Raw genomic sequence first — 18744 nt, forward strand, 5'->3', positions numbered from 1 at the left:
CTCCTGCCTCAGCCTTCCATGTAACTGGGACTACAGGCATCCGCCACCACACCCAGCTAATTTTTGTATTTTTTTAGTAGAGACGGAGTTTTACCATGTTGGCCAGGATGGTTTCGATCTCTTGACCTCGTGATCCGCCTGCCTCAAACTCCCAAAGTGCTGGGATTACAGGCGTGAGCCACCGTGCCCAGCCCACACCCAGCTAATTTTTTAGTTTTTTTATAGATAGGGTCTCACTGTGTTGCCTAGGCTGGTCTTGAACTCCCAGGCTCAAGTGATCCTCCACCTCACCCTCCAAAAGTGCTGCAATTACAGGTGTGGGCCATCAGCCTTTTCAAGACCACTTCTGATTTTCACATCAAGTTTCTGTTTCTTAACTGAAGAAATTCAGGAAACTGACTAAACACTTCTACAAGGGAATAAGAAAAAGGGAAACTTTAAACCTCCTCCTAAGAACTAAAAGTAGAACTTCCAAAGCCACAAACACTATAAGCAGAATTTAGCAGCTTCAGGAGGAAGTCTCTGGTGTCCATTTCCTCATTTTTTTTAAATGCTCTAAGCACTGACTCATCACTCTACAGTCCTGGCTTGACTTTCCCTGCCCAGATGGGATCCCCAGAGTAACCAAGAACACGAACTGCCCAATAGCCCAGATGAAGGATGCAATGAGACTTACCCAGACGAAGCTCAAAAGCAGAGAAAAGCTGCAGCAAGGCTGCAAGAGGTTATCTGACTCCCTTACTAAAAGGCTGCTAGCAGAAGATGGCCTGAGGTCCCAGGAGCCCTGCAAGAATCCAGCTTCTTTGGCAGAGTACATCACTCAGCTCAGTTCCCTTTAACTAGCACTACAGTAGTTGACTGCACAGAGCTTTAAGCATTCTTTAGCTGCTATGGTAGTGTACCTTTGAGGGTAGGCAATAAGTCAATTCTTATATGGGAGCCAAAGGTTACAGTTATACTCACGTCCAAGTATTCATCCAGGCCTAATTTGGTAAATTCATATTGGAGGTGAACTCTGAAATTCATATCTTCTACTGAATGAACTACAATATTAATAAACTGCATAGAAGCCACCTGAAATGAAATTGTCAAGGGGTTAGATGGGTTCTAGTTTTTTTTTTCTCTCAGTTTAATTGCAGACATGTGCTTTCAATTTCACAAAGGAGGCTCACTTACCGATCTCCTTTTTCTTCATTTCACTGGTTCTTTAAAAATATTTTATAATCATTTTTAAATTCAAAAGTCACAGAGGTACCACAATAAGATACCACTTCACACCCCCTAAGAGGGCTATAATAAAAAAGGAATACAATAACAAAAGTTGGCAAGGATGCGGACAAATTAAAACCCTCATCCATTGCTGGTGGTAATGTAAAAAAGGGGAGCCACAGGGCACGGTGGCTCAAGCCTGTAATCCCAGCACTTTGGGAGGCCGAGGTGGGTGGATCACGAGGTCAAGAGATCGAGACCATCCTGGTCAACATGGTGAAACCCTGTCTCTGCTAAAATACAAAAAATTAGCTGGGCACAGTGGCGCATGCCTGTAGTCCCAGCTACTCAGTAGGCTGAGGCAGGAGAATTGCCTGAACCCAGGAGGTGGAGGTTGTGGTGAGCCGAGATTGCGCCATTGCACTCCAGCCTGGGTAACAAGAGTGAAACTCTGTCTCAAAAAAAAAGGGTAGCCACTTGAAAAAGTGTGACTGTTATGAAAAATGATAAACATAGCATTATCATATGACCCAGCAATTCTGCTTCTAGATATACAGTGAAAAGAAATTAAAATATACATCCATGTAAAAACCTGTACACAGATGCTCATAGTAACATCATTAATAACCAAAAAGTAGCAAGAACCCAGTGTCCATCAACCAATAAACAAAATGTGGTATATCCGTACAATGGAATATTGTGAAACAATAAAACGCAATAAATTACTGACACGTTACAACGTAAACTTGAAAACGTTAAATGACAAAAACTAGTTATAGAAGACCACATGTGGTATGATTCCATTCACATAAAACATCCAAAACAGGTAAACTATTGAGATAGAAAGCAGGTTAGTGGTTGCCTAGGGCTGAGGGTGGGATAAATAGGAGTGACTGCCAATGGATACAGGCCTTTTTTGGGGGGTGGGGTTGGGGGGGAGGGAATGACACTATGTCCTAAATTAGATTGTGGTAAGGGCTGTACAACTCTGTGAATAGGCTAAATAGGCACTGGATTATAAATAAATTGGGTGAATCTGATAGTATATTAATTATATCTCAGTAAAAGTCACATAGTTATATAAGACAAGCTGTGTAAATTATAGGTATGTTGTATAAAATGTAAAAATTATTACAAAGAACATTAAGAAGAACATTTAAATCACCTACAATCTCACCACAAGATAACCACGCCTAAAAATGTCCTGTGAGCTCTGCCCTATCAACAGGATGGCAACAGATCCTTGACCCATCTTTCCATATAATCAACCAGCTTCTATTCCCTAGAAGCTTTCTCCCCACAACTGCACCAGTGGTGAGACCTGCCACAGAGAACACCAGTCCCCGGTTTGATAAATAAAAGAACAGCATTCAACAGATCTAATTTGCTTTCCACAGTGACAGCCAATCTATTTATGGTGGAAACATCTTACTAATGCTTTCCCTCCACAGCTACCACCCAGCAGAGTCTCTGGCAAGGAGACAACATGATTGAAGGACACAGAGTCAAACTTACTCTGAGAACCACCTGACTCCTTGTCTCTCTCCAAACCTAATTTCCTTTATCTTTTAAAAATGGTTTTTATGGAGTTAGAGTCTTCTTTGAAGATATGGTATACACTGGATATCTTTGGAAGATGTGTAAAGTCTCTAGCTTACAAAGGACTCTACTGCAATTTACTGAAAAAAAAAAAAAATGACCTTGAGTTCTATCACTAAATGTGCTTTAAAAAATATACTTTAACAAAGGCGTATATAAAATACAAACTAGAAAAATATTTTTTTTAAAAATTGTCAGTTTTTGTTTTCTTTTGTCCACAAAAAATACAGAAAAAGGATAAAATGTCTTATACTACATTTAAAAAATTTATACTATATGTTATGAGGAATATGTTGTTTTGGAGGTTGTGCAACCTAATTGCATTCCCAAGACAGTTTGTCAAAAGCCTCATTTTCTGGAGAGAAAACACGGTTGGATTCTGGCATCTTTTCATTTCTCTTCTGAAAACAGGTCTAAATGATCTACTGAGTTTCATGATATGCTTAACAGCCAACTCTCTGAAGGTGACACGTGAATCCAGCACACAGAACTTGTGTAACAGCAGCCTCTAAATAAGGTACCTCAATGCACGTATATGTGAATAAATGAACTGACAGAAAATAGGCCCTGGTTTGTATATGGATAACACAGGTGTTTTAAAGGGCTTTATATAATTACGATTTCAGCAGAAACTCAAAAGGCAAAGAGGTCTGGCAAGTATCATAAATGAGCAGGCTGGGCTGTGTGTCACACAACAGGGAATGGTGTGGACTGTGACAAACTAGAAAGAACATCTTCGGACTAAAGCAGTAGGGGCTGCTTGGCTCCAGCAGCTGCCACTCCGCAGGAACAGGGACCTAGTGTTCTCAGACATTTTCAGTTTCCAAGAAAATCAGATGTGTACTTTTATGCATCATAGTCAACTTTTTGAAGTAGGGTCATCACTGTCAGGCTAAACTCACAAGCCAGTAGGTTGGCTTTACTGTGGGAGTCTCCCGTTTGCAACCTCAACTCTAACAGAATGAGTAAGTAACCCTAACAAGGCACAAGAAAGAAACTGACATGATGAGACAAAGCACCAACCTCTTTACACATTTATCACCAGGGCCAGCATTAGCCTTAACTTCGCTAAAAAAATCCTCATAACAAGATTTTAAAAGTCAATGTAAAAGTATCTCTCTTTCATGTGTGTGTGTGTGTGTGTGTGTGTGTGTGTGTGTGTGTGCATAAAGTGTGTGTGTGTATATATACATATATAAGTGTACATGTAAGTGTACATAAGGGGGACAATATAAAAGTGTCCTTCATTCATATATGTGTGTGTATATACACACACACACTTTGAAAAGCAAATAACATGCTTTATACAACAGAAAAGCTTCCCTATAAATGATTTCATCTTTTTTTACTGATTTGGAAAGGGCTGAGGGCTAAGACACATATAAAATTTGAGTACTCAAAAAATTTTTTTCGCAAAAGGTGTTAGAAATCTGCAAAGCTAGGTTTCATGTTTTATAACCGCTGAAGCAATTCAAACGAAAACTTCTCTTGGCGTCCTTTGCAAGGTAAGAAGTGATTGGTATGTCTGTTTCAGGTTAGAAGTGATCTAGGGGGGCCAGGCGCGGTGGCTCACGCCTGTAATCCCAGCACTTTGGGAGGCTGAGGCGGGTGGATCATGAGGTCAAGAGATCGAGACCATCCTGGTCAACATGGTGAAACCCCGTCTCTACTAAAAATACAAAAAATTAGCTGGGTATGGTGGCGCGTGCCTGTAATCCCAGCTACTCAGGAGGCTGAGGCAGGAGAATTGCCTGAACCCAGGAGGCGGAGGCTGTGGTGAGCTGAGATAGCGCCATTGCACTCCAGCCTGGGTAACAAGAGCGAAACTCCGTCTCAAAAAAAAAAAAAAGTGATCTGGGAAATTACACCCGGGTTAGGATCTCCTGGGTCTAGAATTTCCCTAGGGCAATGGGATTGGCTCAAGGCCTACAGATCTGGTGCAGTAAAGAGTAAAACTTCTGAAGAAATTCACTATGGTAGATTCTATCTTCCTTCCAGGATTAAGATTTACGCGTATGAATGCAGAGCACTGCAACTCACTTTTATCTTCTTCTTACCCTAGAATGATAGGACTGCTGTGGAACCACATGTTCTTGTTTGTCACCTATCCCTCCAAGGAGATCCCCAGTATGATTATAGCCTCACAGAATTACCAAAGCAGAAAAGACATCAGGGAGGAAAAACAAATCACAGCTGCATATTAATTTTGGAAATACATATAGTCAACTCGACAAACCAAAGCACTTTAATTTTTAACAATATAGTCTGGAGAGGGGCACTGGCTGGGGCCTGCAAAAAACAAGAAGGTCAAAATTGCTTCTACCTTAAGGATTCTTAGTCAGCATCATCAACAATTAGATAATGGCAGCATTTGTACCAAGCATGGCTTTTTCCAACTGCATACCTTCCCCTTTATTTGCTATAATTAGTACTTTGGTCTTTACTATACTGTGTATGTAATGAATAAAACTGGAAATCAATGCCCTAAAGGGAAAACACAGATTAAGAAAGACATTTTAGATTGGATCTTCAGCATATTCAATTCAATTCCCTGTCCTTTGTAATATAAATACGTGTATGTATGCGTGTATGTACTTAGAAAAAAAGTGCTAAAATTGAGTTTGCATTATTGAGTACTAAAATAACTTACCATAAAATCTATGTTATTGTCCTCGTTCCTGAAATGTTCCATCAACTTCTCAAAGCGCTGTTTTTCTCCGCAAACCTGAAACACACGTTTTCATTGTGCATGTGACTTTCTAAACATAAACATTCCAAAATTAGATGCAGAAATTTCAGCTTAATAATTATTTCCAGAATATCTATCTTTTTCTCTGTCATAAACTATTTACTTTCCTTCTAAGCTGGTTAACTCACAAACAGCCACATGAGCTGGAACCAAAAGCTAATCTTTGGTTTCTTTTCCATATTCTCTTGATATTTTGAAATCCACATCAAATGTGTTTTTCTTTCACTGGTTGTCTTTGTAGTCTCACCAATTTCTTAGCATGCATTCAGAATCCAAGAATGTAGTTCACGGTTAAAAAAAAAAAAAAGATCACAGTTTCCTTTTGTAAAAGGAAAAAAAAAGACATGCAAAAAATTCTGAGTATTTAAATTCTTTAACAGGCAAATTCAAAATGTTCATATTATGTCTAAGTAAATCAAAAAATGTCAGCACATAAATATAAACTACAACACAGAAATAAACACTGTGGAAGCTATATTAACCCATTTAAGGTGAGAATAGAAATTTGTAGTAATTTGTGAAGTAGCATCCCAGAATCTTGAAACACATATATTCAGCTCAAATGAATGTTTTCATTGATCAGATGAAATAAACATAAAATACTGGGAACTTCAGGGCACAAAGGTATTTGCATACACATGAAATAAAATACACGGAGCTTTAAAAAAAAGTCAAAAAAGCTTTCTATCAAGTGACTCTCTGGGGACATGTTTTCTTTTTCTTTTTTAATTTTAGAGATAAGGTCTCACTCTGTCACCCAGGCTAAAATGCAGTGGCACGATGACAGCTCACTACAGTCTCAACCTCCTGGTCTCTGTCAACCCTCCTGCTTCAGCCTCTCAAGTGCTGGGACTATAGGCACACACCACTACACTCAGCTTTGGAGACTTATTTTTAAAGTCAAAGGACAAACTTTAATTCTGTCAATGTCCTTGGTTGACTTTTTGGGCAAAGTCCTATACCCACTGGTTTATTCATTTTGCCTTCAGAAAATATTTCCCCAAACCACTCCTGACTGCTGCATTAATAAGACACAGTCCCTGGGTTAATATTTTGTTAATTTAATCCAGGTTTCACATGCTAAACTCCAAATTTTCTGATTACATTTGTGATCTTAGGGATACTCAGGTCATTCCTCAAAAATTCTTCTGAAATGTTATTTCATAATGCAGCCATTTAAGTCACTCATGTTAAACTCCATGTGAACACAAGTATTTTTTGATGAAGAGAAAGTCCCACGAAGCCAGGAATTCTGTTTTGTTCACCACGCAGCATCTATACCAATGCTTAGCACTTTCTAAGTTCCCAATCATATTTGTTAAATTCCAATGAATAGAAGATAAATGAGTAATTACGTTAAACTTCACGTTCACAAAAGGACGAATGGCTTCCCGTTTTCCATAACGAAGCATTAAACCGTGGTAGGGAGACCCCGCTCCCCACCCCAGAGTGGAAATCCTTAGTGGTGGCCGTCTTTAAACAGTATGCTGGGATCGTTAAAGTGAACAGCCTTCAGACTCTGAGGGCCTCCTAGTCTCAAAGCAACTTAATATTTCCAACAGATTCAGACCCCCATTTACGGCATTTTCATGACAACTCTCCATGAAAATTTATTTATACCTGCCTTAACAAAAAATAATTTCAGAATGCAGAGGAATAGTACATGGAAGATAGAGTCTAACGTAAAGCCTTTAAAATTGACCTGGTACAGCGGCTCATGCCTATAATCCCAGTGCTTTGAGAGGCTGAAGAGGGAGGATCACTTGAGCCCCAGAGTTCCAGACTGGCCTGGGCAAAATAATGAAATCATGTCTCTACTAAAATAAAAAGTAAAAAATTAGCCAGGTGTGGTGGCACACACCTGTAGTCCCAGTTACTCAGTAGGCTGAGGTAGAAGGATACTTTGAGCCCATGAGGTCGAGACTGCAGTGAGCTGTGATTGTGCCACACTCCAGCCTGGGCAACAGGGTGAGACCCTATCTCAAAAATACCTACACACACACACACACACACACACACACACACACACAGACATACACATGTCCAGTCCCACACTAGACAGTCTGATTCAACAGGGTCCAGGTAGGGCTGGGGGAACACAGGTATGCATAATTTTAAAAGCACTACAGATCATTTTGATGATCCTCAATGGCTGAGAACTGGAGATTTAAGGGGATACCATGTTCTGTCCCCATCCTCAGCTGGCCCCTCTGGACAATATACAACAAGTTCCTGGAAATGGAAAGGCCGTACAAGCCCAGCTCCCTAGACTATAACATCAGCCACATCTTATGTCCAAAGAGACAAGCATCCCTTGCCTGCAAAGAGGGACCTGTGAGTAAAAAACCCTGAGGTTTTGCATACAAAAGGTCAAGACTACAATCTAAATTTTCTTTAGCAGAAACCCCAATATAGGCTAGGAGCAGTGGCTCACGCCTGTGATCCCAGCACTTTGGGAGGCCAAGGTGGGCAGATAACCTGAGGTCGGAAATTTGAGACCAGCCTGGCCGATATGGTGAAACCCGTCTCTACTAAAAATACAAAAATTAGCCAGGAGTGGTGGCCTGTAATTACAGCTACTTGGGAGGCTGAGGCGGGAGGCAGAGGTTGCAGTGGGCTGATATTGCATCACTGCACTCCAGTCTGGTTGACAAAGCGAAACTCCATCTCAGGAAAAAAAAAATGGTTTACTTCTGTTTTATTGTGGGTGGTTGGTAGTGGCAGTATGAGAAGAGGAAAAGAGGCCATCCTGAATTTGGAGAGAGCTGCCAGCTCTCCTGAGAAGCAGACCATGACTAATGTTTGGTTGAGGGGCTAAGTACACGCTAACCTAAATGAGGCAACAGCTAGCTGTTCATGAACAGTGATAACCAAAACAATGCCTAGGGAGGCAAAGCTCTTCAAATCAGAGAATGTTAGAAAGCCGAAAAATACCTTACATAATCTGATGCTCTCAATTTATGAATTAGACCTACACACAGATTAAACCTCTCTAATCTGATGAAAGGTCCAGAGAATGGCAGAACCAGGGCTAGAACCAGGTCCCCGCTGGCCAGCCTGAAGTTCCTTCTCCCACATAGCCTAGAATACCCATATAAACATATTCCATTAAAGGAGGTAGTTAAGGCATTCTAGCATTATCTGTGACACACAGAGATAAAAAATGTTATCACTAAAAGACATAATAATTTTATCATGCATACTTTGACATCTCTGCACCAGAATCTTCCATGGAACCGCTAAAAATTATAGATTCCTGGAGTCTGTACTGAGACATACTCTGTGAGAATCTCGCCAGATAGGTCTAGAAATCTGTGAATACTCATGATTGTTGGACCCACATCTGGGAAGCAATGGCTCATATAATATCAGACTAGCCGACTGAACCCTCAGCCTTTCTGGCTACCAATTACAAACTGATTAACTAGATCATTAAATCTCCAGCTCATTCAACTGCTAACAGAGCAACACAAACACAGTTACTATAACTGGGTATCATAGGAATGCCGCAGGAATTGGTCCACTGCCCCTGCATAAGTACTATAAATAAGGTAACCCACAAATAACCAGGGGGTACATGTAAGGTCTTAGAAAAAAACAGGTTTTAGAAGGCTGATAAAGCACATGTGGACAGAAACAAACTACTCATATAGCCTGTTACTTTAAAAAGATGGAATCAAATATAGAGCAAGCAACATTAGATTTCATGGTGGATAAAGATCCCAAAACACATAGCACTAGCCTGGCAGACAGACCTGAAATAGATGTTAAGAAGAGCCTTGAATATATGTGTTTCTTTAGAGATCCCTCATTCCGTCAACAGACAAATCCCTGCTGAGAACATGTGCATTACAAAACAGAGAAATACCTTTAATCTTAAAAAATAACAGACCTAAATGTCTTCCTATTTATAGCTGCTAGGAACTTGGTGAAAATAATCCAAACGCACAAAATGACATTACAATGCCAATGCCAGCTTTGGAAAACCTTGAAAGCAACAGAGTGACCGCTCCCACAGCACGGACTAGAAGGACCCCTACTACCATGGTCCACGAAGCCCAAGCCTGCTTTGCTGCCAGTCTCAGCTCATGAACTCAGAGTGGTGGTCCCTGATATGTTCCACAGGCACAGCATGGGTTCCAGAGCCCCCTTTGTTTCTGATGAAGGAAAGGAAGCACGCAGGCCAGATTCACATTTGTTTCTCTGTTACTTTAGCAATTATTAAACAAGTGTACACTACAATCCCACAGGAAACAGAAAGATTTGTTTGGGGAAGGTTGGTAAAAGTTGTGTCCCACATCAAAGGAAAGCTGTCTTCGTTCATACTGCTCACATCTGGACCACCCCCACACACTGGGTAAAACAGGACCATCACGGTGGAACATGCTCTCTCCTTTGTGGTGGCCTCTAGAAAATCGGTCAGGATGAAAGGAATGAGACACCACTTTTCAGTTATTTTCAGAAACCAAGCATTGGCCTACATGGGAATGAACTCACACACTTCATCAAAACGTTTGTAAGAGCCAGGAGAACATTTGCACATGTATATCATTACACATTATATATTGCTGTATATCACTTCCATCTGCCCACAAAGGCCAGATCATACATGGTACAAACACTTTTCAATAAAAAGCTATATTCTTACAGTTGAAATGTGTCATTCTTGACTTTTATATTCACTGGTATATCTCTTTCTCCCACCAGCTCTGACACCAATTTCCCATATCAATAATATGTACTCTAGTTAAGTGGGGTGGGGAGAAAGTTGAAGAGCTACAAGGACTGAACCGAGCAGAGTGGCATGGAATCCTTTTGTGCACTGGACTGACCTATCAGGGATTAGACTTCTACTGCTAGTTGCTGGGTCTACCAGAAATTAAGTAACTAAGCAGACAAATAGAAGTACATGCCCTGGAAAAGCCTCGCCTCTACTGAAAACCAAGAGGCATCTTCATTACAGATCATCTAGAAATCAGCTGCATGTGAATAAATTCACCACCCCAATTAAGAATGTGTAAAGTGAAAATGATCAGGCTCAATCCTGGACCACAGAGTTCAGTCTGCTAACACAGCCAGCTATCTGCCCACCCCTGTGGAGTACTGCCTAATACAACTGCCTCTCCTTGCACCTTCAAGCTCTAACACTGATGGGGGCAAAAGTCTGTAAGGGTGGAAATGCGACTATGTGGCATATTAGGCAAGAAGGTAAAACCTGGGTTATAAGTCACAGCTCAGCCACTACCCTGTTGTTAGCTTGGACCACTGAGTGAACATTTCTGGACTTCAGTTTTCACATCAAATTGAGAGCCTTAGGCCAGGTGCGATGGCTCACACCTGTAATCCCAGCACTTAGGAAGGCTGAGGTGGGTGGATCACCTGAGGTCAGGAGTTCAAGATGGAGAAACCCTGTCTCTACCAGAAATACAAAAATTAGTCAGGCACGGTGGCGGGTGCCTGTAATCCCAGCTATTCGGGAGGCTGAGGCAGGAGAATCACTTGAACCCAGGAGGCGAAGGTTTCAATGAGCCAAGGTCACAATAAGCCAAGGTCACATCATTGCACTCCACCCTGCGTGACAGAGTGAGACCCCGTCTCAAAAAAAAAAAACCTAAAACTGAAAGCCTTAGATGATACTGCTGGTTTGCAAACCATAGTTTAAGGAAACAATCAGGGTTACAGAGGAATTAAAGGAGAAGAAGCAGTACAGGTTACAGAGCTTTGGGGGTATGGCGGAATTCGAGGTCAGGGGCTGGGCAGGGAAAGAGAAGGCCTAAGTAAGGTTCTTGAGAATTTCACCCTCACTATCCATGTCTTCTTATCCTTACTTAGTTGTCTGATAAGATTGTTTCTGAGGGAAAAAGAAAGGTTTCATTACTAGAAAAAAAAAAATGAAAAAAAATCTCTCCCTCAGTATTCTTGAAGGTCTAAATTTCTCATCTAGCATGGCAGTAGAACATGATATTGCCAAGCTGACTGGCATGGGAGCTCCACAGAAACAAATTCAGAGGAATGCACTTGGCTGTGCCAGGCCTGAGTACCAAACATAAAGGTCAAACCACTCTCTCACCCCATCTGGTTCACTCCTGATTGCAAAGCCGAGAAATCCCTCACCCTGCACAGATAACATGGGCCACTCCCAGGACAAGCAAAACTCATTTTGATTTAAAGGAGATTTGAAGCAAAAGCACAACTTCTGCCAAACAACTCAACTATAGTCTCCAACATCTGTGAAAGACATTTGTGAACAGTGTCCCAAACCATTTAGAGAAATCTGGGGCCCTGGATGCGAAGGTGGCTGTAGTTTAAAGCATCTCAAAGGGTGGGCAGAGCTTAGGGGATGATTTCCCTAAAAGCTAATAGTGGAGAACAGATGGTTTACAAAAACCTTGGGAATTATCTTGCCAGCCAGACGTTGAAGTACACACACCCGGCCTTCAGCCAACTTTGTGTCCCTCTTCAAGGTCAGTGACAATCTCTGGCTTTCCCCAGCAACAGCTCCCAGGGCACCACACAAGGTCTGCAGCCAGATTGAGGCCTGACTCTTATGAGATGGCTATAAAATATGCTTCTGGGTTAGTTATATAAAAATTAAAGGCCCTTTGCTTAAGTGTTTCCTTCTTGCCCTGTTGCCTGGCGCCTGCCTCAATACTTTCTTTTTCTCCTCTTACAATAGGCCCCTGTGATCTGCGAGGCTCCCTGCAGGAAGGCACCGTTTTAGAGGCACACTCTATTATGACTGATTAGACCATCATTCTCAGGGCCTGCCTGAGAACAAAAGTTCCGTTTTATTTTCAGGGCCTCGTGAAGTAAACAGTTATTTCACAGTTAGTCCTAGGTGAAAACCATCTTGTACCATCTATTGAGTGCACCAGCATTCTGAAGGTTACTGACGCCATAGTGGCCTGACAAAACTAATTTTCTGGGGTGTTCTGTGGCTGTCAATGGTCTGTTATTGCGGTTGCTTGAAGTGATTGGACATTTCATATACATACACCAAGCAGCGGCTGTGACAGAAGCAGATCACTCCAACCTGTTGCTGGCTCTCAAGTCTCCTTGGGATTTAACTGTGGGTATGTTCATCCAGCGGAAATGTTCTGGAACGAACAACCTTATTTCACTCCAATAAAACAAAAACCAATGAAAGCTAAGCAACTAAATGGATCCTATAACCTAGTCAACCCTCCTCCTTCATAAATAAAACATTTATGTCAATCCTGGACCAGGACACGACAATGAGCCCGAGGTTTCATCCGCGTAAGGCTGAACACCCTTGCGAAAACATCGGTAACTTTTCCAGATGTTTCCAAATATCCAGATGTTTGGCAGGAGGCACAGAGACAGCCAGATGACTGTCTCACTTTCCACACCCATATTTTGCTGTACTGAATAAAGAATCCAGACATAGAAGCAAAAAGATACTAAAATCCCCGAAGGACGACTCACTGATGCATCACCTCTTAAACAAGAAATGTCTTTTTACTACTCCTCTAAAAAAGGATGAATTTCAATAAATCCTAGAGAGTAAAGCTCCTCCATAAAATATGTCATAAATGATCTCTTTCCAAAATGTGCTTAAAGTCCAACAGGAACCTCTCTAGCTTCAATGCAAGACTTATATCTCCTGGTCATTAGGAAGGACACATAGAGTCTTTCAAAGCTACTAGTAAAGGTTAACTTTATGTGTCAACTTCAGGCAGTGAAGTGATACCTAGAGAGCTGGTGAAATATTTCTGGGTGTGTCTGTGAGAGTGAGGAAAGAAGATGTCCCTCTCCAATGTCGTTGGGCATCTCTAATCCACTGAGGGCCCAAACAGAAAAAAAAAAAAAAGAGAGAGAGAATTTGGAGGAAGGGTGAATTCTCTATCATCTTGAGCTGTGACATCCATCTTCTTCCCCTGCCTTGGACATTGGAGTGCATGGTTCTCAGGCCTTCAGATTCCTTAACTTACACCACTGGCTCTTACTTCTCAGGCCTTCAGACTCTAACTGAATGACACCCTAGCTTTCCTGGGTTTCCAGCTTGCAGATGCATAGCATGGAACTTCTCTACCTCCATAACCATGTGAGCAAATTCCCATAACGTTTCCTCTTACATCTACAGATATATCTACAGATGTCCTATTGAGGGCTCTGTTTCTCTGGAGAGCCCTGACTAGTACACTTCCATTTCTACTAGAAAGCCAAAATACCTTCTACGTCTTCAACAGAGAATGATAATGATTGACTGATTGACTGATTGAGACAAGAGTCTCACTGAAGTATAGTGGCACTATCTTGGTTCACTGCAACCTCCACCTCTTGGGTTCAAGCAATTCTCCTGCCTCAGCCTCCCGAGTAGTTGAGATTAAAGGCACATGCCACCATGCCTGGCAAATTTTTGTGTTTTTAGTAGAAACAGAGTTTTGTCATGTTGGCCAGGCTAGTCTTGAACTCCTGGCTTCAAGTGATCTGCCCACCTCAGCCTCCCAAAGTGCTGGGATTACCGGAGTGAGTCACCGGTACTCAGCCTGAGAATGGTATTTAAATAGCTACCTGAGGATTACGTGACAAAGGCCTTGAGTCCTCTCTGGGATGACTTACCAATCGGATCCCTCAAAGTAGAAGGAGCCTGTAACACTGTTCTTTATTTTCAATCATTTATCTTCACAGCTTCATCCTTTGAGCATATCCAATTGGGTCAAGCTGAGCAAGGGAGGGGACACAATAACATCTCTAGGGGTCATCACATGTTCTCTAAACCACAGCAACGGCAAGTGGCTGGAGCTGTTTAAAGCCTACAGCCATTTCAGATCTCAGGACCTGCTGAGGAGGCAGCTGTCAGTCTATGCTCTCCTCACACCTGAATCACTAAAAATCTAATCACTGCACGGTGTCCCATGAATGCAGAGCCCTTGAATACAAGGACTCTGATAGATCACAGATCCTGCAGTTTGTCTACAGATCAATTCTTTCATTTCGCAATCCTTCTACTTTCATCTGTGCTTTTCCGCAAGCTCACCCTAACACTCATGATCACCTCTGGGTCTCAACCCAAGGACTTTCCACTTATTCCAAGCCAATTGCAACCACTTCCACCAAGCCCAAGATGACAGCGGACAATGTATTTGGGTGCCAGTTCTTAAAGTGCGGTCCTTGAACACCAAGCATCCCTGAGGCCTTTTTAAGAGGTCTGTGAGGGCAGCCTTATTTGTACAATAATACTAAGATGTTACTTAACACTTTCACACAGTTAGCAGTTGCACTGGTGGCACAAAAGAAATGACGAGTGAATATTACCAGTGCCATAAAATGCATCCAGGCAATGCACCAAATTATACTAGTAATCACTGTATTCACCACAGCCATGCATTCTCAGTTTTTTTTTTTAAGCCAGTTTCACTTAAAAATATCATTGATAAAGCATAAAAGGTATTAATTTTATTACATCTCAACCCCTAGATACATATCTTTATAATCCTCTAGATGATGGCATGGGGAGTCTGCATACAGCATTTCCGCTGCATACTGAAGTAGGATTGATTGTCTTGAGAAAAAGCATTTCTGTGATTATTTCAGTTGCAAGATGAACTAGCCACTCTTTTGTTCTTACTTGAAAGCATGACTGACACAACATAGTTATTCAGACTTACACACTTGGCAGATATTTTCTTGAAAATGAACAAAGTATACCTTTTAATTTAAAGATAACAGCTGACAATATTTGTTGTTGATGATAAAAATTAAGTTTTCAAACACATGAACACTTGGATGCACCACCAGGAGTATGACTGCTTCCCAATATTTCAAGACTTTTCTAATGAGATCGGAGGTACAAACAATGCATGTGATTTGTTAAAATACTGCATTATGAAATCTGCCAATTATTGGAAGATCTAGAGAACTCAGCATACTATTATTTTTCAAATGACCACTGAATGTTGTTGCAAACTTGTAAATTCATTCCAGGTGCAATATAGGCAAATCGATTTTAACGCAACAGTATAGAAAAAGTTCACTGATATGATTTCAGATTCTACTTTGTAACTAAACTTTGAGAAATTACTACTTGTCCAGTGTTTGTATAGTGTCAATAATGGCCACTATTACCTGAAAATGCTGTTGAAATAATTCTTTTTCATCAACATATCTGTGTGAGGCTAAGTTTTCTTCATCTACTTCAACAAAAACAACAGCACAAGTGACTAAACCCAAAAGCAGACATAAGAATACGCCTGTCTTCTATGAATCAGCCTCCCAAAGTGCTGAGATTACAAACGTGAGCCACCATGCCTGGCCTGAAATGTTGTTATAATGTCAAAATATGGAAAATATCAACACATAACCTGAATAAACAAACACTCTTCAGGGACCTCTAATTTTTAGGAGTATAAAAAGGGGTGTAGGGGTCAAAAGCTTGGAAACTACTGGATTACAGAATAGCCTCTATTTCTACATAGATGATGAATTCTTAAACCTAAAATCTGAAGAAGCAAATAAATAGATAATAGTAAAATTTCATGCAAGATTGTTTGGGAATCAACCTCACCATATAAAGATCTACTAAATGTGCCATCTCTCAATAAAGATGAAGCCACATCATCCAGAGGCCAGCGGAGTGTCTTCATATAGAATGGAACCCTCCACCATTTTTTAAAGTAGGAAAAAAAGATGACCAGGCATGGTGGCTCATGCCTGCAATTCCAGCACTTTGGGAGGCCGAGACAGGTGGATCACTTGAGGTCAGGAGTTCAAGACCAGCCTGGTCAATATGGCAAAACCCTGTCTCCACTAAAAATTCAAAAATTAGCTGGGCTTGGTGGAGCACACTTGTAATCCCAGCCACTCTGGAGGCAGAGTTGGGAAAGTCTCTTAAACCTGGGAGGCAGAGGTTGCAGTGAGCTGAGATTGCGCCACTGCACTCCAGCCTGGGCAACAGAGCGAGACTTTTGTCTCAAAAAAAAAAAAAAAAGAAAGAAAGAAAGAAAGAACGAACGAAAAAGAAAAAGACTTCCTCGCAATTCTTCAACAAGGCCAGGTACAATCCCAGGTACTTACTAGGTTGGACGGAAGCAGCCCCTAACTGTTCCCTGGTTACTTCTGGGAACTGCCTACCCTGTCACATGTAGGCTCATTACAAGGCTAGAAGATATTCTTTCCCCAAAGCCAAGTGAAGGTTAGATTTCAAGCAAGAATGTGAAAAAGGGACAGAAACAGATCTCCTCTGCATGGGAAAAAAAAAATATATATATATAGAACACACATTCCTCAAAGTTCAGAAATTTATACTGAATGAATCCACCCAAGTAAACAAATTTGTCTGAGACGTCTGACAACATCATATCAAATAATCATGGGCTGACCATGGTGGCTCATGCCTATAATCTCAGCACTTTGAGAGGCCGAGGAGGGCAGATCACTTGAGATCAAGGGTTCGAGACCAGCCTGGACAACATGGCAAAACCCCATCTCTACTAAATATACAAAAAATCAGTTGGGTGTGGTGGCACACGCCTGTAGTCTCAACTACTCAGGAGGCTGAGGCATGAAAATTGCCTGAACTCGGGAGGTGGAGGTTGCAGTGAGCTGAGATTGTACCACTGCACTCCAGCCTGGGTGACAGAGCAAGACTCTGTCTCAAAAACAACAACAACAATCAATCAATCAATCATGAACAAATACACAAGGAACAAAAAATTATCTTTTACCAATGTGCTAAACATATTCTCGACATGCTCCACATAGAAAGCACCCTTTACTAATTTTATACCTATTCCTGGAAAATAGTTGAAAATGAAAAATTCAGTGTTGCTTTTAGTGGTGAACCAGTAAATCTGGGATATCACATGTGTTGCTAGTACGTTTATTGGCAGGAAAGGAGCCCTCATTTTCCACTGCCAAAACCAAACTGCCAAAACAACACAGAGCCTATAGCTCATGTTACCATGACTGGTCATTTCCACTCCCCTGTGACACAGAGCTGGGGGGACTAACTTGTCAGAGAACTCAACTGCAAGATGAGAGGTGACTGACAGTGACTGTCGGACCATAATCAGGAACCAAGGGGCCATTTTCTTCTAGTGAGTGTATTTCAGTCAATTGTGAATGAAAATCGAGTCTGACTATAAATTCTTGGCAGACTGATATATAAAATTAAAGAGCTAGGCAGAAGCCACACACACCGCTGTGTTGAAAGGAATAAAGAATGCCTGCTGAGCTGCAGTGGGCAGCAGTTTGGGGTAGGACAGGGAAGCTGGAAAATGAAAAGCTTAAATCAAGACTCAAAAGCTCTATCTTTCCAAAGCTACACAAGCCAGCGAATCTTCTTCCGCAGACGAGCCCTCAACAGTACCTCGTGAGGTGGTACTAACAGCAGGGCCAGCATAGCCAGCTCACTCTCAGGCTAGGGAAACAGCGAGGTCCTTAGACACACTGCAGACTTTTTAAACGAAATGTGAGCCAAAGGATTGATGCAGCCACCTTCTCGGTAGTCACAAAAGGGAACTTAGGAACAAAGTCACAATACTGTCTACAGACAGTCACAGTGATCTCTTTATTGTTGCTATCCTGCCAACTAGCCTCAGATATGTCAGTTTCCCTTCTCATTTGAAAATGAAGGTACTACCATTTTATTAGCTAGGTACTTTGTTTTCATATCTGCAGTCAAAGAAGCACTTAATCTTTCTTAGAGGGAACTATCTGAAGATGTACACACAATACACATTACATACATAGGCATGTGTAGACAAAGTTTTACATAGAATCATAAAATTGTAGAATTGAAACGGATATAAAAACCATTCAACTAACTTCTCACCTAAAGCAAAAACTTACATCACAATATACCAGACCTACCAGGTATCCTCTCATCGTCTTGACCATCTCCCCTCTGTGCTCTGTTGGTCGCTTCTATGCATCCTTCTAGCCCATTCTAGCCTTGTCTCCTTACTCTTCTCTTTCTAGACTAGGGTCCCTGTGGGGTAGTTTTCCTCTTCAGTTACTTAGTTACGATCCCTAATGGATCTCTCTCACAAATACACACACACTCCCTGTCTCCTTAGTCACCTCTGGTTAAACTTGTTCTCTCATTCATTATCTTCACTGCACAACCAAGAATCTGACCTCTGGCATTATACTCTCACTAAAAAAATAAATTTTTTAAAGAAGTTTTATTTTCTTTGTCTGAAAATAGAAATCTCCAGATTGTA

At 41.3% G+C, this 18744-nt stretch overlaps 1 protein-coding gene across 13 annotated transcripts in view; it reads right to left on the reverse strand.

The window, feature by feature from the left end:
* FMNL2 (formin like 2) overlaps nucleotides 1–18744 on the reverse strand; it is a 320067-nt gene that overhangs the window by 37281 nt on the left and 264042 nt on the right. For all 13 annotated transcript variants that reach the window (XM_074399688.1, XM_074399687.1, XM_039469557.2 and 10 more), the window contains 2 exons: nucleotides 5459–5533; nucleotides 964–1074 (listed from right to left, as the gene is read on the reverse strand). In XM_074399688.1, the coding sequence (XP_074255789.1) occupies nucleotides 964–1074; nucleotides 5459–5533 (186 nt within the window). The remainder of the gene's footprint in view (nucleotides 1–963; nucleotides 1075–5458; nucleotides 5534–18744) is intronic.

Source organism: Saimiri boliviensis, chromosome 5, assembly GCF_048565385.1.
Source record: "Saimiri boliviensis isolate mSaiBol1 chromosome 5, mSaiBol1.pri, whole genome shotgun sequence".
Taxonomy (NCBI): domain Eukaryota; kingdom Metazoa; phylum Chordata; class Mammalia; order Primates; family Cebidae; genus Saimiri; species Saimiri boliviensis.